Consider the following 22,931-nt stretch of genomic DNA (forward strand, 5'->3'; position numbering starts at 1 on the left):
TAGAGAGGGAACACTAGGGAGACTTCAGGAAGGACACAATGGGAGCCGGGTGTCAGGGTGCCTGGATCCCCATAACAAGGACTTTGCACAGCAGGTGGCATACCCTGGCATGGGTGGGAGAGGGTGCTCATTTCTGGGCTTCCGTCCCACTCTATGTACTTGTTTCTTAGTTCCTCAAACAGAGACTAGGAGGGAAAGTAAGATCATTCTGTTGGACAAGAGGAGACCAGTGCCAAGAGAAAGGTAGAGCCTGGTGGTGCCTCCGGACGCCACCACAGGAGCAAAGCCACTGAAAGTCTCTAACTTCACTCCTTCCCGGTTTCTAGGCCAGCTCCTTGCTAGCTTCTCTGCATCTGAACAAAGGAAGCCACCTACCACCCAGACCACAGTGTGCAACCCCACCAGGCCAGAGATACATTTTGGCTCTTCATCCATTCAACCAGATAATACTGAGTGCCAAGTCTATTCCAGGAACTATTTTAGGTTGGGGTGGGAGGACTGCTTGAGACTGGGAGGTCAACACTGTGGTGAGCCATGATCGCACCATTGCACTCCAGCCTGGGCAACAGAGTGAGACCCTGTCTCAAATAAAAAAAAAAAGGATCAGCAGAGACTGAAAACTAAGTTTCTTTTTCTATAGGTTACATTCTAGTGGAGGCACACCAAGTTGCTTTATTTGTTTAGAGCAAGCAGATAGTAAACAAAACAACTCTGTGAGATGGTTTAGGGGCCAATATAGAAGAATAAAGAAGGGGAAAAGGATCAGAGGTGAGCAGTGGGGATGAGTTGCTGTTTTACACAGGGAGGTCACGGAAGCCACTCTTGCCAGGGGGACACATGAACACAACCTGAAGGAAGTGAGCAATGTGTCTATCCAGGGGAGGAATGTTACAGATAGAAAGTGCAGTAGGGCGAAGATCACCACATGCCTACTGTATTCCAGGGGCAACAAGGAGGCCAATGTGGCCAAAGGGAGGGAGATGACAAAGTATGGGCTGGAAATGAGCTGCAGAGACACCAGAAGCCACACCATAGAATACCCCATGGGCCACTGATAAGACTTGGGCTTACACTCTCAAAGCGAAGGAAGCTCTTGACGGGGTGTGAGCGGGACAGTGACAGGATCTGACTTCACATCAGAGGATGACGGGCAGGGGCACAAGGGTGGCAACAAGGAGACTATTTAGAAGGCCACTACAGGAATCCAGATAAGCGATTATTATGACGACTTGGGTCACAAGGGTAGCGGTGGAGACAGGTCTACTTGGAGGGCTGGGCCAATGGGATTTGCTGATGGATAAGATGAGCGTCAGAGAGACAGGGAGGAGTCTAGGACAGCATCAGGATATTTGGCTTGAGCATTGGTAGAACAGAGTCTGGGTTATAAATTTCAGTATCGGAGTCATTAGTTGTATACAGAGATATTTAAAACCATATGGCCAAATGAGATCCTCTAGAGCAGGTGTCCCCAAACTACGCACCGCGGGCCGCATGTGGCCCCCTGAGGCCATTTATCCGGCCCCCCGCCGCACTTCAGGAAGGGGCACCTCTTTCACTGGTGGTCAGTGAGAGGAGCACAGTATGTGGTGGCCCTCCAACGGTCTGAGGGACAGTGAACTGGCCCCCTGTGTAAAAAGTTTGGGGACGCCTGCTATAGAGCATGTAAGTACAGCTAGAGAAGAAATCCAAGCACTGGGACATTCCAGCGTTTTGAGCTGACTGAGAAGAGCATTTAGTGAGAAAAGAAAAAAAACCACGAAGAGTGATACCCTGAGGTGCTCAAGAAACAGAGAGTGATCGAGTGACTCAAACCTGCCAACAACTGAGTTAGAGGACAGAGAAATGATCTGACACATGCAGGTCACTGTGACCTGACGAAGAGAGGTTTTGGTGAAGAGGGGAGAAGGGAAGCCTCGCTGCAAAAATTCAAGAAAAAGGGAGGAGAAGCAGTGGAGACAGAGAGTTCAGACAACTCTCTGAGAGTTTTCCTAAAAACGGAACAAAGAAATGGGACAGTAGTTAGAGAAGAATATTGTGTAACGGAAGCATTTTTCTTGTAAATTTTCCCTCCTTCCTTACTCCCTCCCTCTGCCTCCGTTCTCTCTCTCTCTCTTTCTTCTTCTTTCTGACAGTCTTGTTCTGTCACTCAGGGTGGAGTGCAGAGTTCAATGTAAACCCCAAAATCCTGAGCTTAAGCCATCTTCTCACCTTAGCCTCCTGAATAGCTGGGACTAGAGGCTCAGGCCACCACATCCAGCTATTTTTTTTTTTTTTTTTTTTAGAGATGGGGTCTCACTACGGTGCCCAGGTTGGCCTTGAACTCCTAGCTTCCAGTGATCCTCCTGCCTTGGCCTCCCAAAGTGCTGGGATTACAGGTGTCAACCACCATGCCAACCCTGCGACTGTAATTGGAATGATCCAGCAAAGAGGGAAAAGTTGTCAGTGCAGACACAGAGGACACAAATGCAGCAATAACGTCCTTGAGCAGGCAATGAAGAGGTGGGGACCCAGTGCCCATCTGAAAGGGCTGGCCTCACACTAGCACCCTCTTTCCCAACTGCCTGCGCTGGACGTCTTCTCTCACGGTTTCATGCCTATGCTGCTTTATGCTTCCACCTCCCCTGGCTTTTAATGCTGCGTGTTTTCTCCAACTCATTCCAGACAGGGGAGGAAAGGTCAGAGTTTTCTCCCCTCCCGCCTCAAGCATCGGGATCCAGCCCTCTCTCCAGACACACTGATCTACTTGAAGACTATATCCTATCAATTCTACTTCTGAACATCTCTCAGACGTGTCTCCCTCCTCCCCATCCCTACAGCTACTGCGACTTCTTTGGTCTCTTAACTCCTCTTTCTGCCTTCAGTCTTAAATCAGTTCTGGTCCATCCTCTCATCTTCTGACATTTTTCCAAAATGCAAAACTTTCATGTTTGAAACTCCTCGTATCTACAGAATAAAATGCAAATTCACTGGCATTGTTGACAAGCCCCCCCCCCCCCCCCGTGAGCTGGTCCCTACCTGTTTTCCCCTTCATCATCCCACACTGTTCTTCCCTCCATCTCAATCCTGTATCCCACCCGTAGGCACATCAAACTCTTAGCTTTTTCACACCCTACCCCCTTTCAGGCAGAGATGGCCTATGCAGAGGCCTCCACGGGGAAATGTCTGCGATGGCATATGTAACACTTCACTCTGCCATGCTGTTTCCTCTCCCTTCCTAGGTGATGAGTGAACCCACTTGAAGGTGGTGACAGTATCTCGTTAAGCTGATATCCCCTGCAAAGTGTCTAGAATTTAAAAGGAATTGTTATTTGTGCTGAATGATTAAAACCTAGGCCTCCTGTATGCCTGCTCACGACATTGTCTACAGACTTGCCCGCCTCTCTCTTTGTGCTGTATGAGCGGAAGAACAACAGAGAAAGGTACACAAAGCACTTGTGGCAGCCTGGTGTCGCCGTTAGCCCTGGAGGCCCTCTCCCACAGGCGTGAAAGCGACACACCGACTGGGTTCTGGGCCCGTCACTTTCTGGGTGTGCTCCTGGGTGAGTCCTCTCAGTTCTCTGCGCCCAGGTTCTTTAACACGGGCAACACGTCCTCCGAGTGTCCCCAGGCACTAGCTGTGTGGCTAAGATGACGTAAATCTCTAACAGTGTTTGAACACTGTAAATCATGCCATAAAGGTAAAAGAAATAATTTTTTAAGTAAATACAAAGCAGCCACCAGACACCCAAGACTGTTCTTATCATCTCTCTGTTATTCTACAATCCCAGAGGATGCCCCTGGGAGGTAGACGCTGTGGAACTGGGCACTTGTGCCAGGGCCCTGTCAGCAGGCCGCCACTTCTGCCGCTCAGCACAGGTACGGATGCCAACACTGCAGCATGCAACTGGCCAAAACCAATATTTTGAGGAGAGATGTAGCAAGATAAACAAATAAAAGCAAGCAGGGGAGAACGCAAAGGAAATTTAAAAGAAACAGAGAACCATAAATGCACGTGCACGCACACACGCACGTGCGTGCACACACACACACACACACACACAGATGCTAAGGTATGGAAAGAGAGAGAAATTCAAAGAAAAAGTATTGTGGACCAGGTATGGTGGCTCATGCCTGTAATTCCAGCACTTTGAGAGGCCAAGGTGGGAAGATCACTTGAGCCCAGGAGTTAGAGATCAGCCTAGTCAACATGGTAAAACTCCACCTCTACAAGAAAAAAAAAAAAAAAACCTTAAAAATTAGCTGGGACCAGAGTCCCAGCTACCCAGGCTGAGGCAGGAGGATCCTTGAACCCAGGAGGTCAAGACCACAGTGAGCCATGGTTGTACCACTGCACCCCAGCCTGGTCAACAGAGTGAGACCCTGTCTCAAAAAATTTTGATAAAAGATACAAGGAAAGAAAAAGCAGCCAGGTGCAGTGGCTCACTCCTGTAATCCCAGCACTTTGGGAGGCTGAGGCGGGTGAATCATGAGGTTAGGAGATAGAGACTATCTTGGCCAACATGGTGAAAACCCATCTCTACTAAAAATACAAAATATATTAGCTGGGCGTGGTGGCATGTGCCTGTAGTCCCAGCTACTTGGGAGGCTGAGACAGGAGAATCCCTTGAACACTGGGGGCGGAGGCTGCAGTGAGCCAAGATCGCATCACTGCACTCCAGCCTGGTGACAAAGCAAGATTCTGTCTCAAACAAAACAAATCAAAACAAAAAGGAAAGAAAAAGCATCATTTATACGTGTGCACATGTACATAGACAGAAAGTGAGAGTGAAAAGTGTACAATATTCCCTCTGTTAGTGTCTCATATGAACATGCCCCAATCCCTGGGTTAGTGATGCAGGCCCCTCTTCGGTACCACAACAGGAAGTATCTGTGCTAAGGGATGCCCTACAAATTGTCAGGTTCCCCAAGGAACGTTTTTTGGAGGAAAGGCTATCTTTAGTCTTTGATGAACTCGGCATGCCCCAAGGTGCTCTGCTTTTTCTGTTCACAGGGCTACTACAAGTGTTAGTAACAAGAAGGGACCAAGCTGGAGCTCGTTGGGAAAAAGTCCTAGTAGTCCTGGAAACAGCCTCAGAGACACCAGGATGTGCTATGAGGGCCATGAAGTGAGCCTGTCTGCAGGGCTCAGTGTCCAATACGCTTCCAACACTACTAAGCTATGTCTAGCCTGCTTCAAATGAAACTGCCTGGATGGTGGCCTGCCATTCAGCATTCTCAGGCTTCTCAACTAAGAGCCCTGTTGGCTTAGCGGCATCACCATTCTCCTGCCACTCAGTGACTGCCCCAACTCTGTGGATGGCATTCTCACTGTGCTACCCCAAGGCCACCTGCTGAGCATGAAGGGGGAGAAAATGGAGGAAGGCTGACTGAGTCAGCAAGTCCAAGAGTTTGTTCCTCGGCCTAGAGCAGAAGCTTACCCAGTAACAAGACACAGACATCCCACTCCAGAAAAGTCCGGATAGAAAGCCAAAGGGGCTGGGCGCGGTGGCTCATGCCTGTAATCCCAGTACTTTGGGAGTGCTAGGCCGAGGCGGGTGCATTGCCTGAGCTCAGGAGGTTGCGACCAGCCTGGGCAACACGGTGAAAGCCCCTCTCTACTGAAATACAAAAAAAAAAAAAAAATTAGCCGGGTGTGGTAGTGTACACCTGTAATCCCAGCTACTTAGGAGGCTGAGACAGGAGAATCACTTGAACCTGGGAGGTGAAGGTTGCACTGAGCAGAGATTGTGCTGTTGCACACCAGTCTGGGTGAAACAGCAAGACTCCATCTCAAAAAAAAAAAAAAAAAAAAAAAAAGCCAAAGGACAGAGTGATACTCACAACTTGGCTTTCTTGCTCCCAAAGCAAGCATCTCAATTGCGAGCCTCCAACAGAGTCCAGGGCAGCCTCAGCCCCTAACTGGGGCTATATCTAGGCCACCATCTATAGAGATTCTCCAGGTCCCTACAGCTTGTCAGGGGAAGTGAAAGGTAGTGAGAGTAACAGCATAAATTCAGTTACTTTTTCACCTCCAGAAAGCACATCTAAGAATCTATGGAAGCCACACCTGTCTGCCCCCAAGCTGACTTCTAAGGAAGCGCCAAGTAGACTGCTGAGCTGTTCTCTGGGAGGAAAACCCGAGCCCTCTAAATAGCAGCGGCAGTGAACACAGAATACTGACACTGCAGAAGCCCTCTCTGAGGGCTTAATGATGCCCATCATGTTCCTTACTGATGCCCGGCAGGAACATCCCCAGTGCCCTTGTCCAGTAAAGACTGGGCTGCTGTATAAAGCAGAGCCAGGCATTAGACCAAGCCAAGAGGGACGCAAATCCAATTCCAGGAAACCATGCCAGTGGCACTCGTGGTGGTTTTGAAACGTGGCCCCCAAGTTCTTTGACATGCCTCTTGTCAAGATAACCCCTCCTCTTAAATCTGGGTACATTATGTGTATTGTATGCTATCAATCAAGCATTCAATACCAATAATGTGGTGCTACTTTTCAGGCCAAGGCCTAAAGAAGTCAGCAGCTCCTAATTCCTGTCTCCCATGCTAAGAGCAACCCCAGGCCATGTGGAAAGAGTACATGTAGGTGTTCTGGCTGGCAGTCCCAGGTAAAGTCCCAGCAACAGACAGCATCCCCGAGACGTGGAGTGAAGACATCTCCAGCTGATACCAGCCCCTAGCCATTGAGCCACCCTAAGCCTTGAAGTCTTTTTTTTTTTTTTCTTTCTTTTTTTTTTTAAAGAGACTGTCTCACTCTGTTGCCAGGCTGGAGTGCAGTGGCAAGATCTCAGCTCATTGCAGCCTTGAATTTTTGGGCTCCAGTGAGCCTCCCACCTCAGCCTCATGAGTAGCTGGGACCACAGGTACATTCCAGCGTACCCGGCTAATTTTATTATTATTACTATTTTTTGTAGAGACAGGGTCTTTCTATGTTACGCAGCCTGGTCTTGAACTCCTGGGCTCAAGTGATCCTTACACCTCAGCCTCTCAAAATGCTGGGATTACAAGTGTGAACCATTGTGCCCAGCCAGCCTTGAATTCTTTTTAACCAAGACAGACATCATGGAGCAGGGGCAAGCCATCCCTGCAGTGCTCTGTCTGAATTCCTAATCCATGGAGTCTGGGAGCATGAGAACATGGTTGTTTTATGCCATTACATCTTTTTCTTGGCAAGGGGTGGATGGCGGTAGATGTCTGGAATACATTTTGGTACCTGCAAGAGAGGTGCTACTGAAACAAAATCTTACAACAGTGACTTCTGGGCTGTCAGTAGGGGCTTAATGGAAAGTAAGGAAATGCTATTGGAAGCCAGAGGAAAGGGAACCCTCATAGCATTGAAAAGTTTGTGACCTGTGGTTAACATAGATAATAGGAAATACAGCTAATTAATCGATGAACTAGCTAAGGGGATTTGCAGGCATAGTGCTGAAAGTACCACCTGACTTGCTCTAGCTGCCTACAGTAAAACAGAGAAAAGAGGTAAGCTAGGAAGGAGCTGTTTCGTTGTTAAAATGTAAAGGAATCACAAATGAGAAAGGGCCTGTTGGGTCAGAAAATAAAACTGTTTTTCACTGCCAGTCTCTCTAAGCAGGAAAAAATTATCAAATTAAGAAATGGCTTCCAGATTGTGGTGATGGTTCTATTGAGAGAGAGACAGAGAGACAGAGAGAGAGAGAACTGCATACTTCAAATTACTTAATTTATTGTACTTTAATTGTCCCTCAATAAATCTGTTTTAAAAAATCTAAAGTGAGACTGAAAAACCCTTTGATAAGACCCCCAAAATTGGCCAGGCATGGTGGCTCATGCCTATAATTCCAGCACTTTGGGAGGCCAAGGCAGGTGGATCACCTGAGGTCAGGCGTTTGAGACCAGCCTGGTCAACATGGCAAAACCCCATCTCTACTAAAAATGCAAAGATTAGCCAGGTGTGGTGGCTTACGCCTGTAATCATAGCTACTTGGGAGGCTGAGGCAGGATAATCACTTGAACCTGGGCGGCAGAGGCTGCAGTGAGCCGAGATCATGCCACTGCACCCAGCCTGGGCAACAGAATGAGACTCTGTTTAAAAAAAAAAAAATTACTTAAATACAAAAATTAGCTGGGCGTGGTGGCACATGCCTGTAATCCCAGCTACTCAGGAGGCTGAGGCAGGAGAATTGCCTGAACCTGGGAGGCAGAGGTTGCAGTGAGCCAAGATGGTGCCACTGTACTCCAGCCTGGGCGACAGAGTGAGACTTCATCTCAAAAAAAAAAAAAAAAAAAAAAAAGTGTTGCCTCATAGAACAGACAAAAGGCCTCCTAAGTATCTTACGAGTGGGTCCTGCAAATCCTCTCTGAAGACAATAAGGCTCCTAAGAATCTTAAAAACCTTTGTCCCATAGCAATCTCACAAGAAATCCAAATCAAAGTAGAGAGAGGGCTATCTGGTTGTGGTTTTTTTTTTTTGGTTTTTTTTTTTTTTTTGAAACAAGGTCTGGCTCCCAGGCTAGAGTATTGGCTCCATCACGACTCACTACAGCCTCACCCTCCCAGGCTCAGGTGATCCTCCCACCTCAGCCTCCAGAGTAGCTGGGACTACAGGTGTGCACCACCATGCCTGATTATTTTTTTTTTGTAGAGATAGGGTCTCACTTTATTGCCCAGGCCGGTCTCAAACTCCTGGGTGCAAGCAATCCTCCCAATTCGGCCTCCTAAAGTGCTAGCGTTACAGGTATGTACTACTGCACCTGGCCAAGGGGCTTATCTTGAAGTGATTTGCATGTGTGCTTTTTGTTATTATAGTGGATTATAAAATGATTCATAAGAAACCCGTAAAATGTTTAAAGGTAGTTTATCAGCTTGGAGTAAAAAGAACAGAGACAGTACAAAATGAAGAAAAGACTTTGGACCCTTAATGTATCATGGGCACGAAGCAGATGGAGAAATCTACTTACCTGTAGTAATGAGCTACTTTTTTTTTTTTTTTTTTTTTTTTTTTTGAGACAGAGTCTTTCTCTGTCAGCAGGCACCAGGCTGGAGTGCAGTGGTGCAACCTCGGCTCACTGCAATCTCCGCCTCCTGGGTTCAAGCAATTCTCCTGCCTCAGCCTCCCAAGTAGCTAGGACTACAGGCACACGCCACCATGCCCAGTGAATTTTTGCATGTTTTAGTAGAGACGGGGCTTCATCATGTTGGCCAGGATGGTCTCAATTTCTTAACCTTGTGATCCGCCTGCCTCAGCCTCCCAAAGTTCTGGGATTACAGGTGTGAGCCACCATGCCTGGCCATGAGCTACTTTTATGGAAAAGAAAAGATGAGTTAGAGGGCAGAACCAAAAGCCCAGAGGGCACAGCTAGAGACAAGGTCAATGAACCAACACCTAGTCAAAGAATTAGCAACAGATGCCCCACTGAATATGAGAAATACATCAAACCAGTGACTGCTGGGGGCCTCTTGTTTTCCCCTTTTTGAAAAGAAGTATATTCAGTGGTTACCTTAGACTTGTCACACCAGTGTATTTTGGGTAGCAGATATATATTCTGTTTAATTTACAGGTCTTCACAGCAAGAAGCAACACTCAAGAAGCTGCATACAAGGAATGAACCTGCACCCCAGAAGTCTTATCTACATCTGAACCTGATTTTTTTTTAGACGGGGTCTCACTCTCTGCCCAAGCTGAAGTGCAGTGCACTCTTAGCTCACTGCTACCTCCACCTCCCAGGCTCACACAATCCTCCTGCCTCAGCCTCCAGAGTAGCTGGGACTAAAGGCATGCACCACCACACCCAGCTAACTTTTTTATTTTTGGTAGAGGGACGGTTTCAGGCTGGTCTTCAATTCCTGGGCTTAAGTGATCCTCCTACCCCAACCTCCAGAGTACCTGGGACCACAGGTGTGCACCACTACATCCAGCTAATTTTTGTATTTTTTGTAGAGATGGGTTTTTCCCATGTTGCCCAGGCTGGCCTCATACTCCTGGGCTCAAGTGATCCGCCTGCCTCAGCCTCCCCAAGTGCAGGGATTACAGGTGTGAGCCATGCACCCAGCCTTTTCTGGAGTTGATTTTGGCGAGAGTCCATTGCAACAAACTTCAAGCTGATGTCATGAATAAGATGAGACCTGAGATTTTAGGGGAGAGATTCAGTGTATTTTGCACCTGGGAAAGACGTGAATTGTTGTGCCCAGAGGGCAGACTGTGGCAGACTGTATTTTCCAAATATAGGTATCATAAGCTATCCCATTCCACATACCATCTTACAAAGAGATGCTGACATTCCTCTCATCAGGTGTTGGAAATTCTCTTCCCTTCTCTTGAGCTTAGGCAGCCCTTTGTTACTGTCTTAACACAGTACAATAGAAGATAAACTATCTGACTTTTGAGGCTAGGTCACTAACATGCCATGAATTTTTGCTCTGTTTTCCTGGGATTCTTACTCTCGGAACCCAAATATCATGCTATGAAGGCATGCTGCCAAGTGTGGAGGTAACATGCAGGTGTTCCCCAGCTGAAGTTGCAGCTGACTACCAGCATCAACTGTCACACATGTAAGCCTTCAGATGATTTCAGCCCCTGGCCATTGAGTCACCCACAACTTTCAAGCTACCCCAACTGATGCTGCAAGGAAAAGACACAAGCTTTCCCTGCTAAGCCCTACCAAAATTCCAATTGGTGAGCAGTACATTTTATTTTAAGCCACTAAGTTTGGGGTCATTTGTTATGCACAAATAAATAACCAGACCAGTACTGACAGCATCAAAGTTGGATTCGAGGCAGCATCTCGGGCAACAGGGGCTGTGGCCACAGGTCCTCCTGAGGGGGGCCTGCCATGGCCAGGACAGGCCCTGCAGCATTATCTTTTACCCAGAGCTACTCAGAAGATTATTCTTCTGTTTAAGCTCTTAGCTTCTCCCTGATCTAATGTTAACTACATTGGCCATGGAACCTCAAGACATCTCTGGATTTCACCATATCACAAACTGAGGCCACCCTCTGCATAAAAACCTGCAAATGTGAGTTGAAATCATGGCTCCACTGCCAATTAGCTAGGTGGGCTTCAGCTTCCTCATTTGTAACGTAAATTACTGAGCCAGATATATCTCAAGATCTCTTCCAACTCTAACATCCCAACAGAGATGCATTGGGCCTCCAAAGAGTTCAGAGTAAGTAAGATCCACACAAATATCGACCCTATGAGATACTATATGATAAGTGTCATTTGGCCTTTTTAAACCAAAGATTCTGAGTCAATGCACAGGGGACAGGGATTCGTCTTAACTGGATGGTCAAGAGAAGCACTGGAAGAGAAGGGAACATTTGCATCTAGACTGGAAGAAACGTAAAGTTTGCATTAGAGAACAAGTGAACTATTAGGGCAGAAAGAAAGACCAGAGCCAGATCCTGAAAAAGCCCTACAAACCAGGCTAAGCTTGACTTTATCATGGATAGCAGTACTTTCGGAGCAGGAAGATCCCAGGAATGCGCATAGGAAGGGAATGTGGTGGGATAATAAAATAACGGAAGGATCAAGGGAGGCAGGCTTGAGTTCCTCTTCCTATTAGTTCTAGATCCTTAAGGAGTACTTCCTCTTTTCTGTGCCTCAGTTTCCCAATCTGTAAATCAAATGGGTCAGGCTGAATGAGATCTAAAGCCTCCTTTCAGCTCTGCCTTTCGAAGAATCTATAGACTAGATGAAGAGCGAGTCCAAAGCTGAGATGACCCATTAGGAAGGTACCATAAGGACTCAAGTAGCACAACAGACTATGCTCGAAGAGGCTGCTCTCGCATCTACTTAGTTGGCTAATCGACACATAGCCAATGGCTTCTGTGCCAGGCATTGCTCCAGGCTCTAGGAACACAGAAAGACATCGAAGTCCTTGTCCTAGAATTATCTATTCTTACAGACACTCGGCACCTACCACAGGCAAAGTTCCCAAACTCAAGGCTGATATAGGCTGTTATTTCCAAGTTGCAATGACCCAGGTGCTGGAGTTTCACAGTGAAGAAGCTGTGGAGGAAATCAACAGGTCTTCTGAGAAGAGCCCCTGCGGCCTGCCAAGGTCTTCCTGCACAAGTGAAATCTCCTGAGAGCAGTAAGTGGCAAAGGTCACCCCCATCTACACAGCTGAATTAGCTCTCCACATAATACTTCCTTTTTCACAAGTTAACAACCTGCTTCCAGTCCCATCCCAGGTCATCAACACCAACACAGTAAAGGCTGACCTCTAGAATTAAGAAGAGGCTTGAGAATCCCAGCCCCGAACCCCAGAGCTGGATGCAGCCATATCTTGTGAGCTGAAGTGGGAACAGCCTTGGGGAGAGTTTGTCTGACAGGTAAGGATGAAACAGTATCCCTGTTCAACGTCACCAACAAAAACAAAGACAAGGAAACCTGCTTCAGGAGACCAAGACACAGCAAAGAACAAAACTTAGGCGGTCACATGAATAGCTTAGATTTCTTCCTCCTACACATTCCTGCCAAATCAAGACTAAGCTGTAAAGGAAAAGGAAGGAATAAAGTAGCAACACACCTGTGAAAACCTAAGGAATGGAAACCAGGGTCTTTAACCCAGACTGGCTTTAGCACCAGGTGAAGTCTTACGCAAATTAAGGGTACAGTCCTTCAAATACACACTTTGACAGTTACACAGGGTCCCATCTGCGCACCCCCACCAGTTTTCTTTACCCAGACCTCCCTCTTCCCCTAAACCTAGATACAAATGCCTCTTAGAACCACTGGACTCCTCTGCCTTCATGTGGATGATGTGGAGGTCCCCAAAGTAGCCAAAGTGTCAACGACCCAGCTTTCCAAGGCCCCAGCACCCCTCTCCTCCCCAGCCAAAGCTCTGGTCACACTGAGGAGTCTCCTCCTTGGACTCATGTGCTGACAATGATAAAAGGGCCCCAGGTCACTACCAAACACCTATTGAAAAGTCAAACTAAGAAATTCAGGTGCCAAGATAATCACTCAAAGTTGTAAATACCTTGGAGAAAGAGAATGAATCATCCCTCTTTGCCCTCCAGTGCCCAGCACAGAGCCTGGTGCCTAGGAGAACCCTCCGATTTCACCGACAATGCCTTCCTAAATGTACCGGTGATTTACTGTTTTACTCAGCCCAAAGAACACACCCAGATGTGGCCAGGGGTGAAGGCAGCCAAGGAAATCACCAGATCACAATGTCTAAATAATGCCTACACCCCAGGGGTAGTCTCTGAGAGAAGAGTGTCACTAGCCACAGAGGCCTGCAACTTCACACCAAAAGTCAGACTCTCAGGAAAGAAAGGAGGGAGGGAAGGAGAGAAGCGGAAATGTGGTAGGAAGGAAGTGAGACTTAGAAGTGAGGCAGGAGCCGGGCGCGGTGGCTTAAGCCTGTAATCCCAGCACTTTGGGAGGCCAAGGCGGGTGGATCACGAGGTCGAGAGATCGAGACCATCCTGTTCAACATGGTGAAACCCCGTCTCTACTAAAAATACAAAAAATTAGCTGGGCATGACGGTGCGTGCCTGTAATCCCAGCTACTCAGGAGGCTGAGGCAGGAGAATTGCCTGAACCCAGGAGGCGGAGGTTGCGGTGAGCCGAGATCGCGCCATTGCACTCCAGCCTGGGTAACAAGAGCGAAACTCCGTCTCAAAAAAAAAAAAAAAAAAAGTGAGGCAGGAAAGATACTTTTTTTTAGGCACATCTGAGGCTCAGATATTTACAAACACCACCTAGCATGTTTTAATGGCAAGCATGCTGAGAAGCTAAAGGAAGAGCAGTTTCTGAAAACGCTTAGAAGTAAGGAGACAAGGCTGGGCGCGGTGGCTCATGCCTGTAATCCCAGCACTTTGGGAGGCCGAGGTGGGTAGATCACAAGGGCAGGAGTTCGAGACCAGCCTGGCCAATATGGTGAAACCCCGTCTCTCCTAAAAATACAAAAATTAGCCGGGCATGGTGGCGGGTGCCTGTAGTCCCAGCTACTTGGGAGCCTGAGGCAGGGGAATTGCTTGAACCAGGAGGTGGAGGTTACAGTGAGCCGAGGGCCAGGGCACTTCTCCTCAGCGGCAGAGCGAGAGTCTGTCTCAAAAAAAAAAAAAAAAAAAAAAGGTGACACCACCCTTTTATAACTCAATCAAGACAGCTGCAGGTGGGAGAAAGAAAGAAGAAGAAAGAAGAAGAACGAAGAAGGCGGCGGCGGCATTTACTCCAAACAGAAACAGGAGCACCTGTCAGAAGTCTTGAGTCTGCTTCGAAACTTAATGTAAATACTGCCAACTCCCACCCCTTTACCCCATTCCTGCATGGTGAAAATTAGAAGGAAAAAAAAGAATATTTAAAAGAGTTGAGAGTTGCTGGGAATGGTAATCTCCATGTCAGGTCCTAAATACTCAATTTCTTTAAAATTATGTATAAAATGACAAGTCACATATATTTGTTTCACTCCTACAGTCGTGTGATAGTCTAAAAAATGGGAACCTTAATTCCCAGCTCCATCTGCCAGCTCACAGTAAGAATGCCACCAGGCTGACAAGAACCCAGCAACGTTCCCAGGAGCAGGCTGGGAGACAAAGACTCTGAGACCTTGACCTGTTTCTGCCTTGGACACCAACATGTTCTGGAAGAGGTCAGTTTCTCCACCTGCTTTGCCCAAGAAGTTGTTTCTTGCCATTCCCAGCCTCACCCAGTCCAGGAAAGCTGCTATGCCACCAAGGCAAGTCTAAATTAGAGGGACTGCCTGGGCAGGGGGTGTTCCTGTCAGGCTTGCTACTGCAAAGTGGAAAGTCAGTTTCCTCGGCTAAGTCCCAAGGTCTTATGTACTTAACAAGTCAGAGTCCATCAACCCCTGTCTGGCATAGTCCATCCAGACTGTTTCTACTGGGATAAGGCCCTGTATGTATGGTGTGGGGAACTCCTGCCTCCTTCATGACAGTCACTCCCCAGGGGTTATATCCATGTACTATTATACCAACTATATCTGGACTCCAGCTCTCAATGAACCAAACGTTTACCACAACCTCTGACCAAATCCTATTAGACTCAGCAGAGTACTGCACAGCCAGATATCCAGGAAGGAGCTAGCCCTGTGCAAACCAAAGCTGAGCATCCTTCTCACAGATATCTAACCTACAGCCAGAGGCCCCATAAGCCAAATTTGTCCACTACCTGAGGTTCAGCAGAAAGGGTTACGAAAGGTACACAGCTTTAATAAAAGAGACTAAAGGTTCTTTTAGGACATCAGTGTCCAGCCTTGGCCAAGATCAGAGAAGCCCTGGTGAGAGTAATGTACATCTATCTGTGTACCTGTGAGTTGTGGAAGCTTTGATCTCATCCTAGAAAAGGGGCTAAAATTTATTGAGTAGCTTTATGTCAGCCATAACGCTAAGCACTGACATACATGATCTCATTTAATCCCCACAGAAACTCTGTAAGACAACTACCATTATTGTTGTTTTACAGATAAAATAATGAAGATTTTACAAGGCACAGGAAAACGTTCTGAGAGCCCACTATTTGGTAAGTGGTTGGAACTTGGATTTGAACCAAATCCATGTGATCCCGAAATCCAGGGTTTCTCTAAACTTCTATAAATCCCAGACTGCTGCTTGGAGTTTGTGCTAATATGCAAAACTGCCTATCCACCCTTACCCCAGTGCAGTCAGCCTCCCTCACTACAGTGCAGCTTAGCTTAGGCACAGGCCTCAAGCTCTCCCCACCATGGGAAAAAGTTACAGCCAGAAGAACATCAGCTGCTTCTTGCTGCCCCATCCTTGGAATGCTAGGCACAAAGCAAAGCTGGTTTTAAGGCTACTGTTTGCTATCTCACATGGAAACTTATAGAACTAGAAAATATATTCTGCCTAATGGTCAGCATAAGCTGGCCTAGACCAGTCACCTGGATGATTTTCAGTCAAGATGATGATTATTTACATTTTGGAGGGATCCCACCCAGGTCCCTTGATGCCACCCCCCAACAAGCGCTCCCCAACCTACCTGCTCAGAGTCCCCCGAGGGGCCTTAGTGCTTCCGGCTCCATGGGTGATGCTGGAATTCTTGTTGGCAGTCATGGTCATTTCGGCTCTCTGCAAACCCAGAGCCCTGCAAAGAAGACAACGCCTGTAAGCCAAGTTTCCACGGGCAGGCAAAAGCACCCTGAACATCTTCCAGATGACCGCCAAAAGTGCCAAGAGGGTTTCTGTGGCAGGTGGTAGAAACCACTTTCCCACGTAACATTTAACTCCATGTGTTACGGCTTCAGAGCCCCAAGAAACTCCTGGCCTGGAATAGGGAAGAGTGTGAGTTAACATCAATTCACAGAAAAAAAAAAAAAGGAAGCCCAAGAAACTCCATCTCCATCCATCTCTCCTCGTTCCCTTAAAGTTTCCTCAGCTTCCATCATTCCATACGGTCCATGATTTTTGCCATATTTGCAAGAAAATATTTTTTGCCATATTTGCAAGAAAGAAATTAAAGACCTCCTGACATACTATTTATTCAATATTTTTCTTGAATACATTTGAAACTGACTTCCTTTTCTTAACAAAAAGTAACCTCATCCTTAACAATAAACTATTCATTCAACAAATATTTATTGAGCACCCATGTCCAAGGCAAATGCAATCTAGCAAAGAGTAATACAAAGTCTCTAACTTCATGCAGCTTACATCCAGTGGGGAAAAACAGACAATGAGCACACATAAATTATCATGGGTGTGATAATAAGTGTACATTTGCGTATAATATGTAAGGTGATGATAAGTAGAATGAAAAAAAATTAGGCAAGGTAGAGCCAGGCATGGTGGCTCACACCTGTAATCTCAGCACTTTGGGAGGGCGAGCCAGGTGGATCCACTTGAGGTCAAAAGTTCGAGACCAGCCTAGCCAACATGGTGAAACCCTGTCTCTACTAAAAATACAACAATCAGTCAGGTGTGGTTGCAGGTACTTGGGAGGTTGAGGCAGGAGAACAGCTTGAACCTGGAAGGAGGAGGTTGCAGTGAGCCAAGATTGTGCCACTGAACTCCAGCCTGGGTGACAGAGCAAGACTCTGTCTCAAAGAAAAAAAAAAAAAAGAAAAAAGAAAAGGAAGAAAGAAAAAAAAAACAACTTAAAGTAGAGAGAAAGAGAGTGAAGAGGGTATCTTATTTTAAATAAGATGTTCAAGGATAACCATTACGATAAAATAACATTTGAGTATACGTCATGAAATTGGGAGCTGGAAATGCTAATCATATTTTTTCTAATACCCATTAAAGTAAAAGTTATATACATTAAGGTATTTAAATATTTACAAAGTAAAAAATGTCTGTTCATGTACCATATAGTCTTAGTTAATATATCACCAATGGTAAAAGCAATATCCTTTCAGGAACACTGTTTTATGCCAAATAATAAAAGGAATACAAAGATTAAAGTCTAAGGGTGTGTTCAGACCGGAAAGAAGGAAGTAAAATTATCTCCATTTGCAAATGGCAGGATTTTATATATAGAAAACCCTAAGGATTCCACTAAAAAACCTATTAAGCTGGTGAGTGAGTTCAAGAAAGTGCGCAAGATACAAAATCAATACCAAAGATCAATTCTGAGCCAGGTGCAGTGACTCACACTTGTAATCCCAGCACTTTGGGAAGCCAAGGCAGGCAGAGGCCAGGAGTTTGAGATCAGCCTAGACAACATGGCAAAACTCCCATCTCTAATAAGATACAAAATTTAGCAAAGTGTGGTGGTGCATGCCTGTAATCCTAGGTACTCAGGAGGCTGAGGCACAAAAGTAACGAACCTGGGAGGCAGAGGTTGCTGTGAGCTAAGATTGTGCCACGGCACTCCAGCCTGGGTGACAGAGCAACATTCTATCTCCCAAAAAAACTCAATTTTATTTCTATATACTAGCAAGGAATGAAAATGAAATTAAGAAAACAATTCCATTAACAATAGCAGCAAAAATAATAAATCACTTAGAAATAAAAAAAATAAAAGAAATGCAAGACATATATACTGCAAATTACAAAACATAATTGAAAGAAATTAAAGACAAAAAAATGAAAAGATATACTATGTTCATAGATCAGAAAATTTAATATTGTTAAGATGGCAACTCTCCCTAAATTGATTTACATACTCAACAGAATATCCATCAAAATCCCAGCTAGCTTCTTTTCAGAAATTGACAGGCTGATCCTAAAATTTTATGGAAATGCAAGGGATATAGGACAGCCAAAACAATCTTGAAAAAGAAGAACAAAGTTGGAAGTCTCTGACTTGCCAATTAAAAAACAAAATACTACGAAGCAACCAAGACAATGCAATACTGACATAAGAATAGAAACAGAGATCAATAAAACAGAATCCAGATTCCAGAAATAATTCCTTACATTCATGGTCAATAGATTTTCAATAAGGATGCCAAGACAATTCATGAGGAAGGAAGAGTCTTTTCAACAAACTGTGCTGAGAAAACTGGATATCCATATACAAAAGAATAAAGTAGGGTCCCACCTACATATTTTAAAATAAAGTAAAAATGTAATATAGCCCTAAATGTAAGAGCTACAATTACAAAAGCAAAGCTAGAAGAAAACAGAAGTAAATCTTTATGACATTGGATTACACAACAGTTTCTTAGATATAACACCAAAAGCATAAAAAAAGAAAAAAAAGAAAAAGGTCATGAATTGTATTATGTCAAAATAAAGAACTTTTGTGCTGTAAGCAATACCATCAAGAAAGTGAAAAGACAGCCTAAAGAAAGGGAGACATTTTTTGGAAATCATATATCTGCTAAGAAACTTGTATCCAGAATATATAAAGAATTCTTACAATTCAATAATAAAAAAGTAACACAATTAAAAAATAGACAAAGGCTTTGGCACAGAAATTCTCCAAAGATATAAACTTGGCCAATAAGCATATGAAACAATGCTCAATATCATTAGTCATTAGGGAAACACAAATCAAAACCACATGAGATTTTACTTCACATCCACTATAATAAAAAAAAAAAGGCAGATAAAAGCAAATGCTAATAAGACCATAGAGAAATTGGAACTCTCATTCCTTGCTGGTAGAAATGTAAAATGGCACAGCCACTCTGGAAAATAATTCAGTGGTTCCTCAAAAAGTTATACTCAGAGTTACCATATAAACCAGCATGACCCACTCCTAGGCATCTGTTCAGGAAAAATAAAAATATATGTCCACACAACCACCTGTACATAAATGTTCCTAAAAGAACTACTCAGAGTAGCCAAAAAGTGGAACTAACCCAAATGTCCATCAACTGATGATAAACAAAATGCAGTATGTATCAATACAAGGGGACATTACTCAGACATAAAAAGGAGTAAAGTACTGATACGTTCTTACAACATGAATAAACCTTGATTCCACTTTAGTAAAATGTCCAGAATAGGCAAATCTATAGAGACAGAAACGAAATAAACCAGGGGCTGCCGAGCATTGGTTGAGGGTGGCAGAATGGAACATGACTTATAGGAGTGCAGGGTTTCTTTTTGCGGTGGTAAAAATGTTCTGGAATTATATAGTTGTAATGGTTGTGCAACTCTTGTGAATATATTAAAAACCATTACATGATATCAATGAATTTTACAGAATGTTAATTACATCTCAATATAGATGTTGAAACTTAAGAGCTAAATAAATCATTTTTAAGTGCCTTGGAGAGCAGGTGTGAGACAACACAACCAACACATCAAGCACATTTCCCATGTCAATGTGCACCACAGCCTAGGCAAACACCACCATCACGGAAGCGGAACCGTTCACAAACAGTAGTTCTCTCACTCTGACTGGAATTCTCCCATCACATTGACCAAAATGAAGTATATCTGGGTGTGAAAGTTAAGCATATTTATTTATGGCCACTGATGACCTTAATCCTGGAGACCATCTTATTTATTACTTTGATGCAAATAAGTGATTGGTTTTGATGATAAAAATAAGTCAAATCCTAATTCTTGATACCATTTATACTTCTTTCCTAATCTCAGTATGAAATGTACTAGCTCTAATTTCTTTAACTTCGCATAAGCAATCAGTTGTGGTTTTGGTGATGGTGATAGGGAGTCGTATGGTTGCTGGAAAGAGAGGAAGCAGCCAGTAGGCAGGGACTGATCGTCTGATGGTGACGGCAATGAAACAGCCCTCCAAGGTGAATACAGCAGATGCTTCTGGAAAAAAGAAACCAACTCTGAGCCTCGCTTTTACCCTTCGGGATATAGAGTCAGTCCAGCTAACTTTTTTCTTTTTGGTAGAGATGGGTTTCTCTATGTTACCTAGCTTGTTCTCAAACTCCTGGTCTCAAGCGATCCTCCCACCTCAGCCTCCCAAAGTGCTGGGATTACAGGCATGAGCCACTGTGCCTGGCCCTATAAATTTAAGTCTATATTAATAGCATAACATTTGTGATGGTGATGATGACAATGATAAAGTCAATCTTGTCCCCAGGGCATCTATGCACACTGGCTCTAGTGAGATACTCTCTACCTGCACCAGCCCAGTGCCAGGTTAAGTGCTTGGCATATCATATGGCTATGTGTGCAACAGAGAAGGGAGAGAAAAGGCAACCTCTCGATGTTTTCTCAGGCCATTTCTCAGGGTCCTCAGGAAGCACAGTGCTACAGGAATCAACTTGCTAAGCATCGGCTTTCAACTGTAGCAATAACCGTCACCACCCATGAAAACAACACTTGACCTGCTCCATCAGTTCCAGGGCAGGCCCCTGGAGAAAAGGCAAAAGATTTGTGGAATGACCAGAAACTGAAATACGTGGGAAAAAAAACATGATGAAAAACATATTTCTTCTTTCCCTGAATTTCTGCTTTTAGGAGGGTAGACTCACTGCTCTGAAATGCCATCATGTAGTTGCATATGAGAACACAGAGCCAACTTACTAAGAAAGAGAAATGTAGCTGACTCTGACATCTGGGTGGGCTAAGAAGAAAAATCCTGTGAAGATGTAACCAAGAAAGCAGCAGAACAAAATTGCTTCCAGGCCTATGGCAGGGACTCTTAGTCACATCTCTCCAAGGGTGCAGCTGCCATTCTCAGAAGTGGCCTGGGAATTCAGGCATCTTGAGCCAGCACTGCTGAGAACCTCAGAAGGGTGCACTAGGTTAGAAGGACAGAGATGCCTATTTACCAACCTCCCCACCAACTACTCTCTCTGGCCCAGGTCTATCAGGGTCAGAGAATCACTTGGGATTTGAGTAGCTGAAGGCCAGGCTAACCCTTTACACCCGAATCTCAGGCTTGAGCACTCTCAGCATTCTGGCTTTGTGGGCCACAACATTTCTCTCCACCTCCTAAAAGCAGTCCCGGGCCCTCATCTATGCTTTCAGCCTGATACCCTGGCTAGTCAGGATGCAGGGACAGAAGACGCTCCTGAAGCAGAGGAAATGCCCATGGGAATGAAGCAGAGACACAAGCATGATGAGAGGCTTCTTTACTAGTTCCCAGGCCCATCAATGGCAAAGTCCAGGCAGGAACTGCATGTTTAGAAAAGTAAACTGTTCAATTAGCATATATCATCAATCCAAAGTTCCTCAAAAACACAGCTCTGACAAATTATAGACAACTATCTATCTGAAGAGTTACGATCCAGAGAAAGGAATGGAATAAGGTACTTCTAGAACTTTTCTACAAACTGCATCTAGACAAAGAGGCACAGTCACAGGGCCCAAGGGGCAGTGGGAAAAACACCTGCCTTGAGTCCAGCCATGCCTCTGACAACTGCTAGTTATGTGACCTTGCTCCAGTGAGTTCCAAAGACTCACTTTGTCACTATAACAGCCATAATAGCAACATGACCTACCTCCCATGATTGCCCTGTCTGGCAACAGAAGCTTAATAAATGTTTGTTCTTCCAGATCATGCTTCCCCAGGTATTTGGAAGACGGCCTCTCCATTCTCCAGTCTGAGTCATTTTTCAGACTCCCTAGTACTATCATTCAATTCACTGACTCTACATCAGGCACTGTGCAAGATGCTAGAATATTAACATGCAAAGTACGCAGTCCCTGCCCTGGAGAAGCTAACTATGAAGGGAAACGAGAAAGTAAAAAGTGGACTCCAGGAAGACCTCATCAGGAGGTGACATTTGAATTTAGCCTTAATCTGTTACTCACAGTAAGGGGACCTAAGGAAAAGCAAAGCAGCATTATGAGACACACTGCTAGACTTTTTATACATGTAATGATAACAGCTAAAGTTACAAGCACCTCATGTGTATTAAGCCACTTAATCCTTTAACAACCCTGTGAAGTGGCTACCGTTAATATTTCACAGGGCTAGTTATACTTTATCAAGGAAACCAAGACAGAGAGCAGTGAACTAGTTTGCTCCAAGTCACACAGCTAGACAGGGGCAAGGCAGGTATTTGTGCCCAGGTGACCTGCACCAGTACCCTGACTCTGAGCCAGGACCCTGTACTGCCCCCAACTGTCTTCTAATTTAATTCTCACCATTCTACAAGGCAGTGATAATACAGTCTCATTTTTCTGATTAGGACATTTAAATTCAGAGAAATTAAATGACTGGCCCAAGACTCACCGAGTGAAGGAACACAGCAGGAATCTAGACCCAGCTCTGTCTCATTTCACTGTCCACTACTTTAACATTGATGGAATGCTTTAAAATGCATAGCCTCATGCCCCACCTTCCGAATGGGAATCTGTGGGGACAGGGCCTAGGAATCTGCATTTCAGTAAGCACTTTAAACCAAGCTTATAGGCCCTTAAGTGCAAAAACTTATGTCCCACAACATGTTCTCTAGGGACTTGGAGGGGTCACAACTCACCATCTTCCCAAGAATCTGCCTAGCTATGAACAGCTAAAAGATGGACACTCAGCCCCTCTTCCTCCTCCCCCATCCCACTGGCTTCTTCCACCATGCAGAAAACCACTGACCCTCAACCACAAAAAAATACGCATAACCCAGGATCCCTCGAAAGCACTACCAATGGCTCATCTAAGC

General features: G+C 45.1%; 1 protein-coding gene across 4 annotated transcripts in view; it reads right to left on the minus strand.

Moving 5' to 3' along the window:
- DENND2B (DENN domain containing 2B) overlaps positions 1 to 22,931 on the minus strand; it is a 120,174-nt gene that overhangs the window by 41,472 nt on the left and 55,771 nt on the right. For all 4 annotated transcript variants that reach the window (XM_003919814.4, XM_074401066.1, XM_010341691.3 and 1 more), the window contains exon 2: positions 15,935 to 16,039. In XM_003919814.4, coding sequence (XP_003919863.3) covers positions 15,935 to 16,014 — 80 coding nt within the window. In that variant the 5' untranslated portion in view covers positions 16,015 to 16,039. The remainder of the gene's footprint in view (positions 1 to 15,934; positions 16,040 to 22,931) is intronic.

The sequence above is a fragment of the Saimiri boliviensis genome, chromosome 6, assembly GCF_048565385.1.
Source record: "Saimiri boliviensis isolate mSaiBol1 chromosome 6, mSaiBol1.pri, whole genome shotgun sequence".
Classification (NCBI taxonomy): domain Eukaryota; kingdom Metazoa; phylum Chordata; class Mammalia; order Primates; family Cebidae; genus Saimiri; species Saimiri boliviensis.